At 41.3% G+C, this 19,860-nt stretch overlaps 2 protein-coding genes across 8 annotated transcripts in view; one reads left to right on the top strand and one right to left on the bottom strand.

Annotated features, from left to right (window-relative positions):
* LOC124645096 (L-lactate dehydrogenase-like) lies at positions 1-9,019 on the top strand. Of its 2 annotated transcripts, XM_047184838.1 has the most exons (7): positions 1-158; positions 1,891-2,018; positions 6,712-6,829; positions 6,907-7,031; positions 7,274-7,496; positions 7,805-8,046; positions 8,222-9,019. In XM_047184838.1, exons 1-7 carry the CDS (start codon positions 113-115, stop codon positions 8,384-8,386), a joined length of 1,047 nt encoding a protein of 348 aa, XP_047040794.1. In that variant the 5' UTR covers positions 1-112; the 3' UTR covers positions 8,387-9,019. The 2 variants fall into 2 exon arrangements, with proteins under 2 accessions (XP_047040794.1, XP_047040792.1); XM_047184836.1 differs by lacking the exon at positions 1-158 and having other exon boundaries at positions 1,739-2,018.
* Positions 9,020-10,715: 1,696 nt separating this feature from the next.
* The window catches only part of LOC124644988 (kalirin), a 145,672-nt gene continuing 136,527 nt past the window's right edge, over positions 10,716-19,860 (bottom strand). For 4 of the 6 annotated variants that reach the window (XM_047184696.1, XM_047184695.1, XM_047184697.1 and 1 more), the window contains 6 exons: positions 18,911-19,118; positions 13,341-14,123; positions 12,831-13,109; positions 12,481-12,714; positions 12,062-12,253; positions 10,716-11,676 (listed from right to left, as the gene is read on the bottom strand). In XM_047184696.1, coding sequence (XP_047040652.1) covers positions 11,566-11,676; positions 12,062-12,253; positions 12,481-12,714; positions 12,831-13,109; positions 13,341-14,123; positions 18,911-19,118 — 1,807 coding nt within the window. In that variant the 3' untranslated portion in view covers positions 10,716-11,565. Of the gene's footprint in view, positions 11,677-12,061; positions 12,254-12,480; positions 12,715-12,830; positions 13,110-13,340; positions 14,368-18,910; positions 19,119-19,860 lie in introns of those variants that run through there. The other 2 variants (XR_006986132.1, XM_047184699.1) reach the window with 2 other exon arrangements.

Raw genomic sequence — 19,860 nt, 5'->3', positions numbered from 1 at the left:
TCATTCAGTCTATCGTTGACGGCTGAGAAGTGAACGTTGAATTTTGTATTCCATTTTTATCTACGCTTAACGATAACTTTGTGTTTGGATAAATATAAATATTTTGAAAAAGATGGCTGAAAATAATTCGAACAATCACAGCAATGGCGCGAGTGATGGTAAGTTTATTATATGGAGTTGCATTATTGCATGATAAACAGATGCCGTTGCATGGGTCTGCGAGCTTTGTACTTTTAATTCATGGAAAACGATTATTATTTCAATCATGGCATCAGTAACCCACTTTGGCGCTGTCATTGACTGACAGTGATGAAATAGTAAATATTATTAGATAAATAATTATTTGTAGCAAGTGGCATTCAAGGAAAACTTAAAGCTGTACCTATTAGCTTTAGTACCTAAGTGTTGTCTGTGAAGGTTACTTTGCGTGCCGTCCTTTTATTACTAGCACTTTTTAATAAAAATATCTCGAGACACAAGTGCTTACATTGTGCACATTTTTTGAGTGAATACTTAGCTAGTAATATTGTTGTGGGGTTTTGTTCTCTGTATACTTAGTGACCGCAGACTTTTTCAAATCGTTACTGTCTCCTGTCCGCCCGTGCTATTCACAACTCACGTCGGATCTGTGTCAATAACAACCTGCTTTCAGAACAAATAAACGAATCTAAAGGGTGTGCGATGAAGCCGCGTAGGTAGCTATATAATTTCCAAAGATCACATCATTCACATCTTTATAAATAAATACTAAAATTCTAGCTGCTGCACCTGAATTACCTAATGACTCGCTAAGTCCTGCCATCGCTTACAATATTAATGATACAGTGATTAATGTGCTCTATCAGTTAGATATCACTGTATACCTACGTATTATCTACATGCGAATGTTTCGAGCATAGTCACTATCTCTGTTGAAAGTACATGTGATATTCAAATTAGATGAAATTGTAACTGACATAGACACACTTTATTCCTTGAAGTTTATGCATAATTAAATCACAATGTTAAGAAATGATTATCGCTTACTTATAGTTAACTACCTAGGCCTGACGATAATGGTTACCTACCTGTGAGAAGCAACTTTTGGTGTAGATAAAAAATGGATAGTACAAATAATGCTTTAGGGCCGTCCAAGGCTCTGTCGGGCTGCGGTATTGTTCGGAAGGTAATCGCGCGCTTTAAAATGGCCTGTAGCAGGGACCGAGTTAAGTTCGACTCGGTATAATATGTCTGACACTCTCTTCCATTGCATCCGCAGTAGAATGGGTCATCTGATGATTTCCCAACTCAAAAAAGAAATGCTATCCTGTAGACGTAAATCTGGAAACAGCCAACAACCTCAAAAAAATGCTTGGACTACTTATTAAGCCTTAAATTATAGCCACTAAACACAACTTGTGCTTTCAACGAATAATCCAAACCGAACATAACTTTGACTGCAATATAAAGAGATAAGTCGGTAAAAGTATTGTTAGAAGTATGTATAATTGTGTCTACTGTTAACATACACACATACATAATATACCTATATATTACTGACGTGATTTTAAGGCTTCTAGAAATAAGTAAGCATGTCGTTAGTTGCATATCTATACCAATTACCAGAATAACCTCTTGGAACACAAAGAGCTGAAATAAACTTGAAATATTGTGTAACCCATGTAGGGAAGGAAATTTATGTGGAAAACTTTGGTATAAAAATGATGTAGCAGATTTGATCGGCACGTAGTTCGAAGGCCACGGTCATAGTTAGCCGAGAGCGAGTAGCGGGAACACAGATGCTAGTCTGCGTTTGGCGTGGTCACACCATGAGGCGTGTGCTGCCACTGTTGGCGTGTCAGTGGTCGCGTCCTCAGGAGTTCCTGGGCTCACGGCGCCTTGTGTTGTCAGGTCAGATGGCGACGATCAGGAAGCTGCTGCAGGCGCGCCAGGACAAGGAGGCGGAGCTGGGCAACAAGGTGACGGTGGTGGGCGCCGGCCAGGTCGGCATGGCCACCATCTTCTCCTTGCTCACGCAGGTATGTCAGCCTTCTTTGTATTCATAAGCATTGCGAACTTTTCTGACGTAATTTTTTGGCAGCATTTTATTTTATTTATTTTTTCGGGTAACACTTGTCTCACTTGTGCGCTTTTTTATTCAACTTATTTTTTTTTACAAAATAAATTAGCAACATGTTAGCTAACGGGAAAATGGAACAATTAAATTATTTTCTATAGCAGTTTATTTTCTATTGATGTATTTTGTGTTATCGTTAGTGTAAATGTGTTTTTTTTTAAGTTTTCCTTGTTTTTTATGCAAATATGCATAGTAGGTTTAGCAAAAATGTTTTAGTAGCTACTTTAGCAGATAAATAAAAAAAGTAGGAACTTTGTTACTTAAGTAATTATTAACCGGCTTCAAAGGAGGAGGTTCTAAATTTGAACGTTTTTTTTTTTAATTTAAAATAATTCATAAATTGATATTATTTACCTACCTACTTGCTGAACAAATACAGTAGGTATCGCGTGTGATGTATTTTACCTATGAATTACAGAATAGGGACAAAAACAAACTTGCCAATTGCAATAACTTGACTGGTGACGTTGATATCCTAAAAAACTGATTAAAATGAACAAACAATTTCGTAGCTTTTAGGCATTACATCATGATTTCGAGTAGTGGGCTATTGTTGCCAAGCTAGATGTGGTTATACCTATGTGTACCTACATATCTGCGAGCTTATTGACGCGCGGGAACTAATCTGAGCTGGTTTTTCCTTGTTTTATGTTTATGGACTTAACGTTCGTTTTTAGGGTTCCGTACCCCCAATGGTAAAAGGGGAACCTAATACTAAGATGTAAGTAGCTATCATTCTGTCGAAATTTTCACTGATGACAACAAATACAAAAAATCTGATTAAAATAAGTATCCCATAAAACAAACGGAATAATTTTGCAAATGTTTGCTCGATATTGATAATAGCAATGCTTTAACTTACTACTTTACCATTACTTTAAATCTAAATAATAAAAAAATAAAAACTTTTTCGCCGTTCGCTACTCTCTATTCCAGGCACTAAACTTCCTCACCGCTGCTAACCCACAGCGGGAGGAGGGGTCTTTTGATGATTTTTGGCGTCGTTAAAAAAAAGGCACTAAGCTATCCTATCGCAGTTACCAAAGTACTGTTGGAGGCCAAATAGACCATTAATTTTGTCGTTTTCTTGTGCTTGCGTTTAAAGATTATTGTACGGAAGCCTTCGCTCCTGACTCGCTCTTGACCGGTTTTATTATCCTGCATAACTGTGTAGGTACGAAGGATAAGATTTGGCAGCTTGCTGTTTTGCAATCAATGCATATTTTACATCTTCTTTTTATTTTTCCAGACATCTTACTATGTAGTTTATTATTTTGATTACTTAAACACATTGAATACGTTAGAGTTGAATAATATTACAAATCAGTATTCATGAGGAGTTATCCTTGAAACTGCTGCATTTTACCTGTTTATGTGTAGTTTACTTGATCGATGTAAAATGTTTGAATAGTTTTTTACCGTATAAAGACTAATTGGCACTGAGCATGGCGAATATTAATTAGTTAGTTGAAGCAGGATAGCGCGACGAGCGACTGTAGTGTTACGGCAAATATAAATAACTTTATCATTGTTTGCCCGGAGGCTAGTAATTCCCTCGGGGCGCAGGTAATCCCAACAGTCTGTCTCTCTGCGATGACTCATGTACGTACTTCACTACACACGCAGGTACTTCACACTGATTCACCACCTTCAGCCATATTTCATCATAATGTCGATAGTTTTACTCTCTCTTTGAAGGGGAACTACCTTCGTTATTAGTTAGAGCCATCATTATCTGCCATGCTTCGACGGTTATCGCTGAATTTATTGTAATGTCTGTAGAGACGACTGAAACCTTGTGAAGGAAATTGCTATTCATCGGGCTTCGTCAATTAATTTATCTTCGGGATCGGGATACCATTTAGTTATACATTAATTACCGTTTTTAGGGTTCCGTACCCAAAGAGTAAAACTCTCTATTGTTTTCGCTCCTCTGTCCGTCCGTCAGTCACCAGGCTGTATCTCATGAACCGTGATAGTTAGAGAGTTGAAATTTTCACAGATGATGTATTTCTGTTGCCGCTACAACAACAAATACCTACTGAAAACTAAAATAAAATAAATATTTTAGGGGGCTACCATACAACCAACGTGATTCTTTTGCTCATTTCAAATAATAGTACGGAACCCTTCTTGCGCGAATCCGACTCGCACTTGGCCGGTTTTATTGCTGTACGTTTGCTTTCTTGAAATCAATCCAAAATGTTCTGAAAAGTAATATCAAGAGGCTTCAAAATTTCAGTGAGTCATGATCACGAGCGGCTCGAACGCATCGCACAAATAAACGCACTCCAGATGTTTGCAATATTTATAGATTACGGAGATAGCAACGCAAATGCTGATTTATTGACTCTGATATCAGCCGCTAATAAACTACGATAACTAGTTTCGACAGACAATAACAACGTAGGGAGGTACACCTAATAAGGTATCTTATCTCAACATGTAAGTAAATAGTATGACTAATTTGTAATTGTAGCCAATTTTTTTTATATCATCTTTATTCTTGAGAATAAACAATCGTCAATCTTTCAACACGGTATCTACTATCTAACAGGCATTTACTTGAAAGTTAGTTCTTAGTAACAGTCTTCACTTTTTCAAACGTTTGTGTGAAATAAGTTCGTTCTCTAAATGAGCAGCTCCGAGCCACACAATGCAATAAACACAGCAAGACGTCATCAAGTCAGACGAACGGCGGCCGCGTCTATTTCTACTTACGGCGAGCTAATAGACTGTGCCTCCTTATGGGGCTACGTTCATTGCCCCATGAACATGCCATCGCTAGTCTACGTACCTACTTACAGCATTCAATTCGTTGTCAATGTCAACAGTCGGTACATGTGTATGTATGAATAAACAACTTTGTTGGAATTATAATTTTAATCGTTTGCATCATGATAAAGGGGCTTATCTTTCAGATTGTTCTGCTGTAGCGAATAGTCATTCCCGTGACTGCACAGCCATTCTAACAATTCGTTAATTAGCTTTATTCAAAGGCTACTATAACGCGATTTTGATAAGGGTTCCTGTGATTAAGATAAACATCTGACGCCCGTTAATGTACAGTACCTTATTCAGTATCTGCTCCTGTCAGTAGGTACATCACATATACTACAGAAACATTCCGAATACTACCGATTCCAAATTGTCTAATATGGGCTTGTCAGCGAACTTATTCGTCAGGCACTCGAGCGCAGCGTGGATGCGCTCCCTAATCTAATCGCAAATACTTGGAAACTGATTATAAATGAGTATAACGTCAAATAAAAACTTCTGACTAATAGCTGGCGTATAAATAGAGCTGCGGAAATTATGATTTCGTATGTGAGTGCATGCGAGGACCATGATCTATACATGCTCAACGATTGGCACAGGTACCTAAGCTTCATTATTTTGCGTTAAGGGAATTTTACGACCTCTGCTGATAATATTATTGTATAAAGTTAATACCATGGTTCGCTAAAATTGGCCATTCAAGAAAATCATAAAGTAATAAGGTAAAGCCTCAGAGAGCATTCCGTGATACTGTTATCGGTCACCATGCGACAAAGGCTAGCTGAACCATATTGATAAAATACCTACTTAAATAACACCGGCAAAGTGCGAGTCAGACTCGCTCAAGAAGGGTTCCGTAGCATTATTTATAAAAAATCACGTTTATTGTATGGGAGCCCCCAAAATATATATTTAATTCTAGTTTTCAGTATTTGTTGTTATAGCGGCAACAAAAATACATCATCTGTGAAAATTTCAGCTCTCTAACTATAACGGTTCATGAGATACAGTCTGTTGACAGACAGACGGACGGACAGAGGAGCGAAAACAATAGAGTCCCGTTTTACCCTTTGGATACGGAACCCTAAACAACATAACAATAAAAAAAATGAAAATGGGTCCAGACGTATTTGAGTAATCGGTGAAAAAAAGATCCCGATGAATTCGTCGCGATTTTTCTCTTTCCCAAAAAGGAAGTTCTCAATCCTATTTGGTCGGTTAAAAATGTATGTCGGTACAAATATTGCTCTGCCTTTGAATTTAGGATAGTTTTGCTTCTTCATCAGACCAAGTTACTTATGTCGTATCAATGTTGCCTCTAAATTGGGTTGTAAGAGTATTTGCGCCTAGAAAGAAACAGTGGCCCGATTCTCCTAATTTTACTTAAGTGACACACGATTCACATTCGACTGAGATCCAATCACGACTCAATTACTATTGAAGCGTATGTGGCATTCCACTATTTTTTCTTTGAAATAAACGTTTTTATCCTTTTTTGTCATTTAATAATGAATCATTTTATCTGCAAATGATTTACGAATGCAATATGATTGTAGAGCAAACTATCTACCGTATAGACCAAAATCACCAAAATGGCAGACCAATCGCAAACCAATCGAATGTCGTTGGAACACGATTGGTCTTATATTAGTAGCAGAATGCCCGATATGGTTAAAACTGCTATTGCGATTCAATTTCTATTCAATTTTGACTTCGAATATTAACTTAGGAGAATCGGGCCCCAGGCCACGACGTGAGGTTACGTTTGTATGCCTTTTTGAATTGGAACTGATATGGCCATTGCTGTGACGTTGCAGGGCGTTACTAACAACATCGCGCTGGTGGACACCAACGAGGACAAGCTCAAGGGCGAGATGATGGACCTGCAGCACGGATCCGCCTTCCTCTACAACGCCAACATCCAGGCCGGCGCAGGTACAGAATACTTGTAAATGGCACAACTGTTTCAAATCACAAAATAAATACATTTAAATTGGTCTGTCTCATCATAGATTACGAGATAACTGCGAACTCTCAGATTTGCGTCATAGCGGCCGGTGTGAGGCAGAAGGAGGGCGAGGATCGCCGCAACCTGGTGCAGAGGAATGTTCAAGTGCTTAAGGGTATTGTACCTAAGGTAAATTTGATCTTTAAGTTACCTTCATCTTATGAATACGATTGCAAACACTGGTACTTAGCTGAATCCGGTTAGACTGGAAGCCGACCCCAACATAGTTGGGAAAAGGCTCGGGAGATGATGATCTTTTGAATACGATCCAAAAGAATCGGGTCACATTGAAGCTCCCAATAATACTTTCTAATCAATTTAGTGCTTCGTGCGTGCATGCGTCGTTGAATAGTTGAATGATATATCCACAGCTTCTGCAATATAGTCCGAACGCGATCCTGCTGATCGCCAGCAACCCTGTGGACGTGCTGACGTACGTGTCGTGGCGCATCAGCGGCCTGCCCCGTCACCGCGTGCTGGGCTCCGGCACCAACCTAGACTCGGCGCGGTTCCGCTACCTGCTCTCACAGAAGCTGGGCATCGCGCCAACCTCCTGCCATGCCTACATCATAGGAGAACACGGCGACAGCAGCGGTGCGTATCACACAATCACCTGTCATAATAAGCGTTCGTTTATAGTGCTCATTTAGAGAATGCATGTAAAGTTACCTCAATGCAAGTTTGATAATATAATTCAGATCACTGCGCTTACGTACGAGTACCACCAGTATGTACGAATGCGACAGCTTCAGCTGCGTTTACATTGACGCCAATAACTTCTATCCTTAAAAAAATGATTTGGCTGAATGCCAGGCAGCATTAGCGAAAGTATTAATACTGGATAAACAACACCGCTCTACTAGAAGCAGTCGTAATATAATCAAGATTGATGAAACCCCCAGTGCCGGTGTGGTCGAGCGTGAACATCGCGGGCGTGAGGCTGCGGGACCTCAACCAGAACTTCGGTCTGGAGACGGACGAGGAGAACTGGCAGGAGACTCACACGCAGGTGGTGCAGAGCGCGTACGAGGTCATCAAGCTGAAGGGGTACACCTCGTGGGCCATCGGCCTGTCGCTCACGCAGCTCATCAAGGCCATCCTCACCAACGCCACCAGCGTGCATGCCGTCACTACTTGTGTGCAGGTTGGCGACTCATTTTTATCCACATTTTCTTACTTGTCTTCTCAAAAACACTATCTGCCTAGTGTATTTCCTACAGTGTTGCGGTCGCTATTGAGTTTGTGTGTTTTAGATAAAGCGACTGCCTATCTAAGGTCATCTTTGTGATCGTGTAATAACATGTGTTGTGTGTGGTTAGGGCGAGCACGGCATAACGGACGAGGTGTTCCTGTCGCTGCCGTGCGTGCTGGGCCGCAACGGCGTGCTGGACGTCATCCGGCAGCCGCTGTCCGACACGGAGCGCAAGCAGATGTACCAGTCCGCCAGCGTCATGGCCGACCTCCAGGCTAAGATCGTCTTCTAAACACGCCTCGCCCAGCGAAGATAATCCTGTTGCGCTCCTATCAGGATATACTGCATTTATCTCGCAAATTTTGACTGAATTGGACGAAACGTGTTTTGTCTATCATTATGAATTTTCTACTTATAAACGTGTTGACGTCTGTGTAGTGTTAGTTTAAATTAAATTTATTTACATGAGTACTTTATACGGTATTAAAATAACATTTTGTATTGTTAGACAATTATCCCCATCTTTCAGCTGTAAGCTGTTTGTATTTAGCTGTGACTGTACAAGCCAACGATCTTTACATAGAAGTAGGTACATCTACTAAAATAAGATAATTTCACTAATAATTTAAATAAATAGCTGTACTTACTTTCAGTATTAATAATTACCAACTTCTGGAAGTAGTTATAAGTTTCCTCGTAAGTGATAGTAAATACCACAAACAGTAATTTCATTGTTAATATTTTTGTAACTAAATATTTAGGAAGAAAATTGAGTATTTGGCTTTAAATCAACATGAATTGATGAAAATAGCAAACATGTTGACCATGTTTTTGTGATTATATAAACTCATATATATACAGAGTGTGTCGTTCATAATTACATTAAATCCTATCACATACACTTTATGATATTCTATGGCGAATTGTAAAAAAAATAACCTAATCCATTCAGTGGTTTAACCACAGGAGTCATTTTTCGTTTTTGTAATTTACAACATCATGTGTAAAGCAGAGATAAAGTTAGGAGTATCGAATATTTGATAAGTTGACAGCTGTCAGTTTTCAAGGGAGAATTTCAGTTGTTTGTAATGACCGACTTTTATATGGTGTTCTAATTTTCGCACATTTTTATCCTATTTACTTTGAAAAAATCATTTTTTTTTATTTTTACGTATATTTCTTTTTTATTTCAGTTAATCGACATATATTAACCAGTATATTAACGCATTTCATTTAATGTGATTATGAACGACACACCCGATATATATTTTTTTTAACCTTTTCTAAGCTCCATACTGATAAGGAAAGAGAAGTGTTTAGAGATACACAAGTGAACGTGAAGAAATATCATTATTTAGTCCATTATGAGTATCATCATCATCCTGCCTGAATCCCAATTGTGTTTGGGGCCGGCACATGTTTTCTTCTTCGTTACTCTTTATCTGCCGTTCTTGGTGTATCATGATGTCAAATAAATAATGCTGATAACGCTTGTCTATCATTTTCAAAGCACTTTTATGTTACAGGTTATGTTTCTTTATTTATGAATAAATGTTGCTTATAAATATGACTGTTTCATTTATTTTAATAGTTTAATGTATTGCAAAAGTTCCAATGAACCCAGTAACAGCGGATGTCTAAGTTTCAGCAATGGTGATGATGAAAACGTATCCTGAAACCCTATGTCATTCGAGGCTTAGACCAGTTTCACAATTCATTTTATTATTTTCAGAATATCGTTTAATTTTCTTTTGTGCTATTAGATTTTACCCACTATTTTACCTATATATCTAAGGGTCAATTCCCACTGAAAGAGCAGCGGCCGGCAGCGGCCGTAAGAGCACGGAAAATGTAAGAGCGCGGCGCGGTGCGGCGCCGCGCGGCGCCGCGCGGCCCGCCGCGCTCGCGCTCAATCCCTTGCAATTACGGCCGCTGCCGGCCGCTGCTCTTTCAGTGGGAATTGACCCTAAGGGTTGATTAAAACACAGCAGTTTTTTTCAAAAGTATGTAATACGATTTTATAATATACATCAGCTTTAGACAATATGATATTTGTAGAAATGACACTGATGGGTAGCTTGCTTATTGATACACATTGAAGGCCCTGGGGGAGCACGCGGCGTGGACCGGTTCACATGTGTCACAGCTTTGTTCCACGACAAGCAAGACTCGTTCTCACTCCGACACTCACAGAATAGTTACATATTTGATCCCTTCAGGCAAATGTACACGTATTTAGTGGCAAAACGATTATATCGCTGGTGTGCGTCAACGTGAGTCAGGTTTGTGCGCGTGACACAGCGGGAGCTGACACCTTGTAGGACACACGGCTTCTAAGTGATCACAGATCATAAAGGCGTTGTCTTGTATGACGACCCATTACTGTCAATCAATACATTTGAACATTTACATCATTTGATATTTTTATAGTTAAAATCATATAATAGGTATTAATCATTTCATTTTGATAAAATCACTTACGAATGCCAATGTTCAAATGAGCACGGTGAATCTATAAAAGGAAATTAAAATCATGCATAATTAAGGTACCTATTTCCATACATAAATGATCGGATGCAAGCCCACTTGTATGTCATTCTGTTTACAATTAAAAAGCAGTATACATTGTCTTAGTGTTTCCTTTATAATATTTGATTGTTGCATATAAACATACATTGTCCAAAGTAATACTTGACTTACAATATCTAACGTTAGGAGTAACATTCGGAAGGCGTGGTCGCCCGGGCAGAGCTCGGCAGTGTAGCGTACATTCCATCGTTAAAACTATCATATACTAAAACATTATATAGGTATCTCACGAATATAAAATAATGCGTCGCGATACATCAAACATACACGAATTAAAAGTTTGCATTTTGGTCACAAATTAAGACGAAGAACGACGCACTAAAACTTAATTCTATATACATTTCATTAGTGTATAATCAATTTATTTCATTTATTTAACAAGTATTACGATAAGATTAGGAATAAGCAGCAAAAATTCATTTTAGCATAAATCACAGACACTTTTCTTTAATCGGCCACTTTAGGAATAATATTAAAAGTTTACAAATCGCCAACAGCTCTCCATTGGTTAACTCGGTCCACATCGGTCGCGCTGACTGGGCGACCGACCGGTCGTAATTTAAAACATGACATGCTTCAAGTCGACAAACAAATTTCAAGTAACTAAAATACCAAACTGAATAGGTGGGCACATTGACTATAGAACAATTACAGTAACTACAGCTATTGAGTGAATAATGAATAAGATCTACATTTGGCCAGCGCCTTTGTTCCTTAAATACATACAATGTCGGCTACAAGAAGGTTCTAACTAACATTGTCGGGCAACGTTCAGCTAGCGCCTCGAATGACAATATCAGTTCGGGAAGCGAGGCGTCAGTAGCGCAGTGGCGAGGCACGCCGCGGTATTCAGCAGTAGTGTGCGAGGCAGTCGGCGGCGCGTCAGGTGTCGCTGGGCGAACGCAGCGAGTGCAGCGCGTTGCCGTGCCCCGCCGGCCGCCGCCGGTCCAGGAACGTCTTCAGCTGCGTCGCCGACAGTGCCGTCGCCGGCGCCTGCCACATATACTCATTGCAAGTCAAGCTTCAATCCGGTTCAATAGCGGAGGGAACTCTACATATGCACATTGCAAACATTAAATCATTATACAACGTGTTACAATGGTTGGTACTCGTAAAACCGAAAGGGGGTTAAATGGCCCCTTATAAACAGTCAATTAACCTATTTTTTGTAATTATTTTATCGTTTTTTAATACTTTTGTAACACTTTGTTTAAGAAGGTATGATTCAGAAAGAAGTATTCCTCGATGCCAGCACGTATTGTGAAAGTTCTGTTTCTGGAGTCCTAACTGTTACTACCTTCGATCCTGGCAAACAGAAATAAGTGGATATTTCATAATAATGGGGGTACAAAGCTGTAGCATGTAAGGGGTGCCTGACCTCGTCGAACCAGGGATCTGCGAGCGCGTCCTTGGGTGTGAGGCGGCGCTGCGGCGCGGGCTCGAGCAGGCCGCGGATGAGCGCCTGCGCGCGCTCCGCCACGCCCGCCCAGTGCTCCGGGGGGAAGCAGTAGTCGCACTTGATGATGTTCGCCGTCGTCTCCTCGATCGACTCGTCCAGGAACGGCGACAGCTACGTCATTACAAATACGTATGCAAATTAGTATAGTATTTGTGAAGGGACTCTTGATCAAAATGAAAACATTAATTAATTAAAATCTAATTGATAGCTTTGAAAAATATCAAGACTCGTAACTGATTTAAAAGCCATCTTTGTTTCACTATACAATTTACGTTTGATTTTGATGTGTAGTTTTTATATAATATGTTGGACCAAATGAGTAAATGAGTGTCAGTTACCCCTGTGAGGAATACGTATAGGAAGACCCCGGCGGCCCAGGCGTCCCAGGCAGTGGCGGGCGGCCGGCCCAGCACGCACTCGGGCGGTGCGAACTCGAGCTGCGCCGGCGCAGGCGGGAGCACCTCGCGCGCCGCCGTGCCTGCGCCGCCCTCGCCCGTCTCCACCGCCGAGCCCAGGTCCACCAGCTTCAGCTGGGGAACAGCTCCGCCTAACTCCACCAGAATGTTTTCGGGCTGGAAAGTATAGGAATATGTAATGTAGAGTAAATTCCAACGTTGTCCAAAACAATGCGATGAAATGATAAGAGAAATATCCATTCCATGCGCGAGGAATTGTAATGCTTGTGTACCCTGACGTCGAGATGCGCGACGTTGATGGAGTGCAGCCAGTCGAGCGCGGACAGCAGCTGGCGCGTGTGCAGCGCGACTTGGTGCTGCGTGTAGAGGTGCGCGTGCGCCGCCGCCCAGTCCAGCAGCGCGCCGCCGCCCACCAGCTCCAGCACCAGCGTGTGCGCGCCGGCGCGCGGCACCTCCGCGAACAGCGCCAGCGCGCGCGCCACCGCGCCGTGCGCGCTGCGCGACAGCAGCCGGTACTCGCGCAGTGCGTCCGCGCCGCGCCCCGCCACCACCTGCCATCGTGTTACACCGAATATCTTCAACATGAACGTGGACGAACGCGGACGAACCAGGACTATTATTATTGCGTAGAAATTATGGATGAATTATTTGAAAGACAATATGGTTAGAAAGAATGTTGCTTGTGAGACGTCTGATACGATACGATGATGGAATTTTGCGTCGATGCCAAATAAAAATGAGATTCAGGGACAAGCATAGTGATAAATCTAATGTAAGCTGACCTGCTTCAATGCGACTCGCTGTCCAGTGCCCGTGTCTCTGGCGGCAAGCACGCGGGCGGTGCGGCCGCGGCCGATCTCCTCCTCCACGCTGTACCGGCGCGCGAACTGCTCGCGCTGCCAGGCGCCGCCGCCGCCGCACGCCGCCGGCCCGGACGCGGGCCCCGGCGCGCCGCTGCGACTGCAGATCAGCCGGAAGCTATACTGTCCCGCGGGCAGCTCCTCCAGCGCCAGTGTGTTGGCGGCGGCGGGCGTCTCTGTAGCGCGCCTCCACTCGCCCTCGCCCACGCGGCAGTACTCCAAGTGCGCGGGCGCCGGCTCGTCCCACTGCACCACGAGGCCGCCGCCCGGGTGCGCGCGTACGGCGGGCACGCCCGGCGCGCCGCCCGCGCCCACTGTCAGCCGCGCCGAGCTCTGCACGCCGCCCAGCTCGTTGCTGACCAGGCAGCAGTAGACGCCGGCGTCGGACGCACGGCACGCGTGTATCGTCAGAGTGGTGAGCCCGTCCGGACTCATGGTGATGGCGAAGCGGCCGCCGTGGCGCAGCGCGCGCGTCTCCGGCGCTGTCTTGCGCCACGAGGCGGTGGCGCGAGTGGCGCCGGCGCGGCACGCCAGCGTGGCGGTGGCGCCGGGTGCGACGGTGACGTCGGCCGCCGGCTCGCACAGCTCGGGCGCGCGCAGCTCGGTGACCACGCCGTCGCTGGGCTCGCTGGAGGCGCTGGGCGCGGCGGCGCCGGCGCTGGCGCCTCGCCGCAGCTTGATGCCCCACGGCCGCTTGGACAAGCCCTGTCGTAGGAGACAGTGAGGTGGCGCTGCCGACGGGGAGCCCGCGCCACAAGCGTCGCATGCATGCTCACCCGCGCCCCGCACGTCGGCATCGTCCGGTTACATTGGTTACATCTACTATTTACAATGAATAACTTAAAGTCAAGGGCGGTAATTCCATATCACTTAGCACAAGAGCTGCGCGTCAGTCAAACGGCCCGCTATCACAGTCTATATTAGAAATGCATTCTCGTGTTTATCATACCTACAACAAAAGAAATATAGACAAGCGTTAAAATAATACATGCAACAAATAAGATAAAGCAAAACACCCAAGAGTGAATTATAAAGTGTGAAAATAATATTAAATACATAAAATAAACAGAATAAAAAAAATTGTTAAAGGAAAGGAGATTGGGCAAGAATGTATGAAGTTTGGTCCAAACGTCCACCACGAACGAGACCTATATAATTTAATAGTCCACTTAATTTAGAGTAACTTTAAATATGACAGTAAAAAAAAAACAATGCCAAAAAAAAGTTATAGCCAAAAATGTATTCTTAATTTTCGGTAGTTTTTGTATGTTATCATCATTATTTTTTATTTTATTCCACTTCCATTTCTGCACTTTATCTAAAACTAAGATGAGTAAGACACATTTGCATATTAACAGCCCATATTTTTTTGCCCGATGGATGTACGAATCATAACCAATTGAGGCGCCAGAAGTGCTTGAATATACTTAGCGGTGCCTGGATCTAAGAAAGTTCGATGTAACTGGTGATGTCTTCTCTCTAATAATGTACAATTCTATTTTGTCAGAAGTTACAGAAAGTACGAAAATCGAACATCACGAAAAGTAATTGAAAAAATGAAATTGAAAAAATCTATAAATGTTTTATTTGATTTTGCTATAACTTTTTTCTGGCATTATATATTTTTTTACTTTCATAACAAAAAATGTTCTATATTTAACGGGCTATCTAGCCATATAGGTCTCGTTCGTGGTGGACATTTGGACCGGAATCGCCCATTGTCCTTTAAATTTGATTAGAGAAAGTGGACAAAAACTGTTTCTTTAAAGTAAATTTGGTCAAAGTTGTCTATCGCAACTTTTACAGTGGTATGTACTTGAGTCAACAGTCATAATTCGGTAAGTGCAGTGACGAAATGATGTTTCACGTAAGGACGACTGTCAACTGGCAACACATTGTTGCCAGTTGACAGTCTCAAGCAACCAACATTTGTATCGACCAGCATCGTTGTTTACTTAACACCGAGTCTTGTCACATTGAATAATCCTTCAGATATGTACAAGCTAGATGTAAAGCCTACTTTATAAGTTCTGTGCATTTTAGAAATAATTGAAACTGAGAAAGTACAGAGAAGTGCAGGATTGTTTTAAGAACCACTTATCAAAGTTCATCGTCAAATGGCTAGGCGAGTCCACGACATCTGACATTTATTGATTGGTCATATCCGGGGGTCGGAATAACGTAGAGTTATTTATGTACTTTCAAATGTTGATATTAATATGGATGGACCTTCCCGGGATTTCTAATGGACAACCCCGTGTGGCCAAGAATATAACAACTAAATAATAATAAAAATGTCAGAGATAGACAAATAAGAGATATATATATAAGTAATATAGATAGATATATATATAAGTAATATATAATAAGTAGTAGTAATATATATATAAGATAGACATATAAGTTCTCATTAATTCACAATACAAATTATTGATAGTCTTAATTTTTATTAGTTTTCATTAATTTACAATAATTTGTATTGATTAAATGATAAGTAGTCTTAAAAGTAAATATATTTTTATTTAAAATACCCGGGGATGTTTTTCTGCTTTTTTAAATTAATCTTGGGGTTTGAGGCATATCCAGTTTTTTCTTTCGATGTATAAAATCAGTGTAAGTACATGCATTCATACATATTTCATACATACATTCCGACCTCTGCTCATATCTGAAGCGATAGTTATTTTGTCTGTTGAATACTTACTTATCCACATACTAACTCTCTTACATCAATTCTGTAAATTATTTATTTCAATATGTGCAGAAGGATTGAGAAATTCTCATATTCTGACATTATCCTAATATCATTGTCTGATGTAGTTTCTTCTGTCGATAGTATCATATTCGACGAAAACACGATTTTATTATTTTGGCTTTTATGCCAAAGAAATCCCTTCATATTCCAGGAGCGGCTATCAAAAAACTAGTAAAAAGATTTGGATCAAACTTAAATCAAAAATTATCTGGACAACTCACACTGAAGTGCAGAATGTAAGTATGTGTTTGTGAGCTTTCTTCCTTTCCTCTGTTACAATTTGTGTCTTGAAATATTCCTTTCAAAAAATTAAATTATAAATTGAAAAAAAAAACCCCGACCCAAAAAAAGTAAGCAATTATTATAAAAAAGTTAAAAACGCTTAACCCTATAAAAAGCAAAAAATAACTTTTAACACTACGTAAGAACCTACTAAAGCATGTCAGACTAAACTAAATTTTGTCGTGTCGGGGGACCGCTCTAATTTATAAGCTTAACATTAGAAGTAATTATATACTACTACATTATATATACTACTTATAATTTTGTTTAGATACGTGTTTTTATACGAATGTTGTAATTAGGTAGTTATCATTTGATTTATGTAAAGTATTTTTGAAGGTAAAAAGCGGATCGCCGACACGTTAAAATTTAGTTTAGTCCTCATGACAAACTGGCTCTGGGAGAATTGCATAGATTGAGAAACAATAAAGATTAACCTTTGGTCATCTTAGATTTTCAGCAAAAATATAAATCGGTTTATCCGTTTCATTTCGGCATTCCCGGGTTTCATCCGCCACATCCCATTTCCAGCGTTAGGTTCTCGTCAATAAGAAACATGAAGAGAACTAGTCAAGACAAATTTAACGAGCCCAAACTCGATCGTTTTACTAAAAGGCAGTTCTGGGTTACGTCTCCTATCTTCGTGCCTTAACAGCAGACCAGCTCAGTGGTTAAAGAAAACATTAGTGTTTCAAATTTCAGATCCCACATATGCTTGCAAGTAAACTGAAACTATCACACCTAACAAACGAGCTGATGACCTTGAAGACCTGAACCGATTTCCACCAAACATAGCTAAGAACACTCTCGACTGATATTCCTTTTAAACTTTGGGAGCTACGATGCCACATACACACACACACACAAGCACAGACTCGTAAGTTGATCAGTTTTCTAGATAGTTGATCAACGCTCGGAAAATAATAAACGGCAGTTGAAATGTACTATTTAATGCTGTAAATTTTAGCTAATTGGTCAACTTGCGGTACCTAGTCGTAACTTAATAATTAACAATATTACTACAAGTAAAATCATCCACAAATGGGCCAATCGTTGTCCAGTGTACTATTTGACGGTACACTATTATCCGTCACTTAATAAAATTTTCTCTGATTGGTCGACAACATAGAGCTTTTAACCAATCAATCAACGTACACCTCGCCTTTGTCGGATGATTTAACGGCAAGACACCGTAAATTAATCAACTTACTAAAATATATTCGTTAAATAGTACATTTCAAATGCCGCTTATTATTTTCCGAGTACTACTAAGTTGATCAACTTACGATTCTTGTTATTTTCCGTTGACATATACAAATCACTCTCAACTTTATCAACAGATAAAGTTTTCCTGGCAATACAATACCTATTGGCACATTGCAGGTAGTATGTACTAGCTTCCACCAGCGGTTTCCGCGTCATTTAGCGGAATCGGCCGGCTAAGTAACTTTAAATTTTTATACAAGCCTCTGTCCGCCTAGGTTTTTATACAAGCCTCTGTCCGCCTAGGTTTTTATACAAGCCTCTGTCCGCCTAGGTTTTTATACAAGCCTCTGTCCGCCTAGGTTTTTATACAAGCCTCTGTCCGCCTAGGTTTTTATACAAGCCTCTGTCCGCCTAGGTTTTTATACAAGCCTCTGTCCGCCTAGGTTTTTATACAAGCCTCTGTCCGCCTAGGTTTTTATACAAGCCTCTGTCCGCCTAGGTTTTTATACAAGCCTCTGTCCGCCTAGGTTTTTCCCAATTATGTTAGGGTCGGCTTCCAGTCTAACCGAGTAAAGCTGAGTACCTACCAGTGCTTTACATAGTTAGAGCGACTGCCTATCTCACCAACATGACCCAGTTACCTGGGCATCCCGCCCCCCTAGGTAAGACTGGTTGTCGCACTTTCTGGCTCCTGACGTACCTACCTGACGTCCATCTAACGTACGAGTCTACTAATTATCAGAAACTTCTCTGTTTAAAATATTTGTAGGATAAAGCTGTTAGTACCATTTCCATGCTAGGTGAGAGATATAATTATTAGAAACCCAAGCCAGAGTTGCAGCATGTTATAGAAGTCCTACCTAGGTGTGAAAGCAGAAGTCTACTGAGCAGTCCGCGTATTGTGATAGGTAGATTACTTGAAGTTATTTTCGTTTATTATTCTAGTAAGTAGTTGCACGGACCATTCGCTACTAACATTGTTGGTGTTACCCATTTCGACTGATGACTAAGTACCATCAATACATTTATTTTGATAATTGATGTGAGAGCCCATAAAATTATTCTCATTTTGAAAGTCACTTTTTTCACTTTAAAGTTTTGTTAGACTACTTTTTTGTATGTTAGAATTAAAATACTGTGCTATACATTCTTTTATAGCCTTCGATAGTCTTAATATACCTGCAGAGCGTCACAACGTTTGTTGTATGCTTGTCAAGCAATAAGCAGCGATGTCCCCGCGCGTACTTACATTGGGCTGCGGGGGGGAGGTGGGGCTGACGGCGGCGCTGCCCCCCTTCTTGCGGTCGTCGGTGCGCGCCGAGCTGGTCGGCAGGTTGATGGTGTTGGCCTTGGCGTGCGGCCGCTGCGTGCGCGCTCGCAGCTCCGGCGCCAGCCGCCCGCCCACCGAGGGCGGGACGCTCTCAGTCTTGCGGAGGCCGCACCAACCATCCCCTACACTATCGGGGCGGGAATAGGAACGTTAAAATTAAAATAAAATAAAAAAAAAGGGTGTACCAGCTTTCCCTGTCCACTGCGTGAGATTACTTTCTACTTGAAATGTTTTTCAACGCTGGCTGTTTTACTTGCATTCTAATTAATGGTAATGTGTACAAAGTAAATAAATCATAGGTGTGTTATACCAACTATTTAATTTTTAATGTAATGGCTTTGAGAATCTAAATACTTGAAGGTCTCTGCACACAGCGGGCGCGGCGCGGCGGGACGGGGCGGGACGCGACACTGAGCAGTTGTAATGTACTAAATATTACGCGTCGCGTCGCGTCGAGCGGGACGGCTCTGTTTGACGTCGTCCTTAATATCTAGTACATTACAACTGCTCAGTGTCGCGTCGCCGTCCCGTCCCGCCGCGCCGCGCCCGCTGTGTGCAGAGACCTTTACTATGTACTACAAATAATGTGAGTGTGGTTTCTTCAGCAAATTTTTATTGCAAAAGTCTTTCAAGTAGAAAATAGTCGTAATAAATTTAAAAAAGTTAAATTTATATAAAGTTAACTGAAATGATGAATGGTTAGTAATAGTTAGTTTCATGTTAGTGTAAATAAAGCTGATCAAGCTTTGGTTAGTTAGCTGATTGAGACAATCTGAATAATGTCTATGTTAGTAATATAGTGCAGTACATATAGAGCGCTAGGTCTGTCAGTGGGCTGCCTACTGCGCTAGGCTCGGGTCTACCCGCGC

Source organism: Helicoverpa zea, chromosome 31 (genome assembly GCF_022581195.2).
Source record: "Helicoverpa zea isolate HzStark_Cry1AcR chromosome 31, ilHelZeax1.1, whole genome shotgun sequence".
Classification (NCBI taxonomy): domain Eukaryota; kingdom Metazoa; phylum Arthropoda; class Insecta; order Lepidoptera; family Noctuidae; genus Helicoverpa; species Helicoverpa zea.
This window is presented reverse-complemented; position numbering and strand designations above follow the sequence as displayed.

Bases quoted from the DNA above. Each gene is read 5' to 3' on its own strand.
- LOC124645096 (XM_047184836.1), top strand. From the start codon at position 1,779: ATGCTAGTCTGCGTTTGGCGTGGTCACACCATGAGGCGTGTGCTGCCA. The intron at 2,019-6,711 runs GTATGTCAGCCT...GTGACGTTGCAG, and splicing joins TCTTCTCCTTGCTCACGCAG to GGCGTTACTAACAACATCGC. The intron at 7,032-7,273 runs GTAAATTTGATC...ATATATCCACAG, and splicing joins TTAAGGGTATTGTACCTAAG to CTTCTGCAATATAGTCCGAA.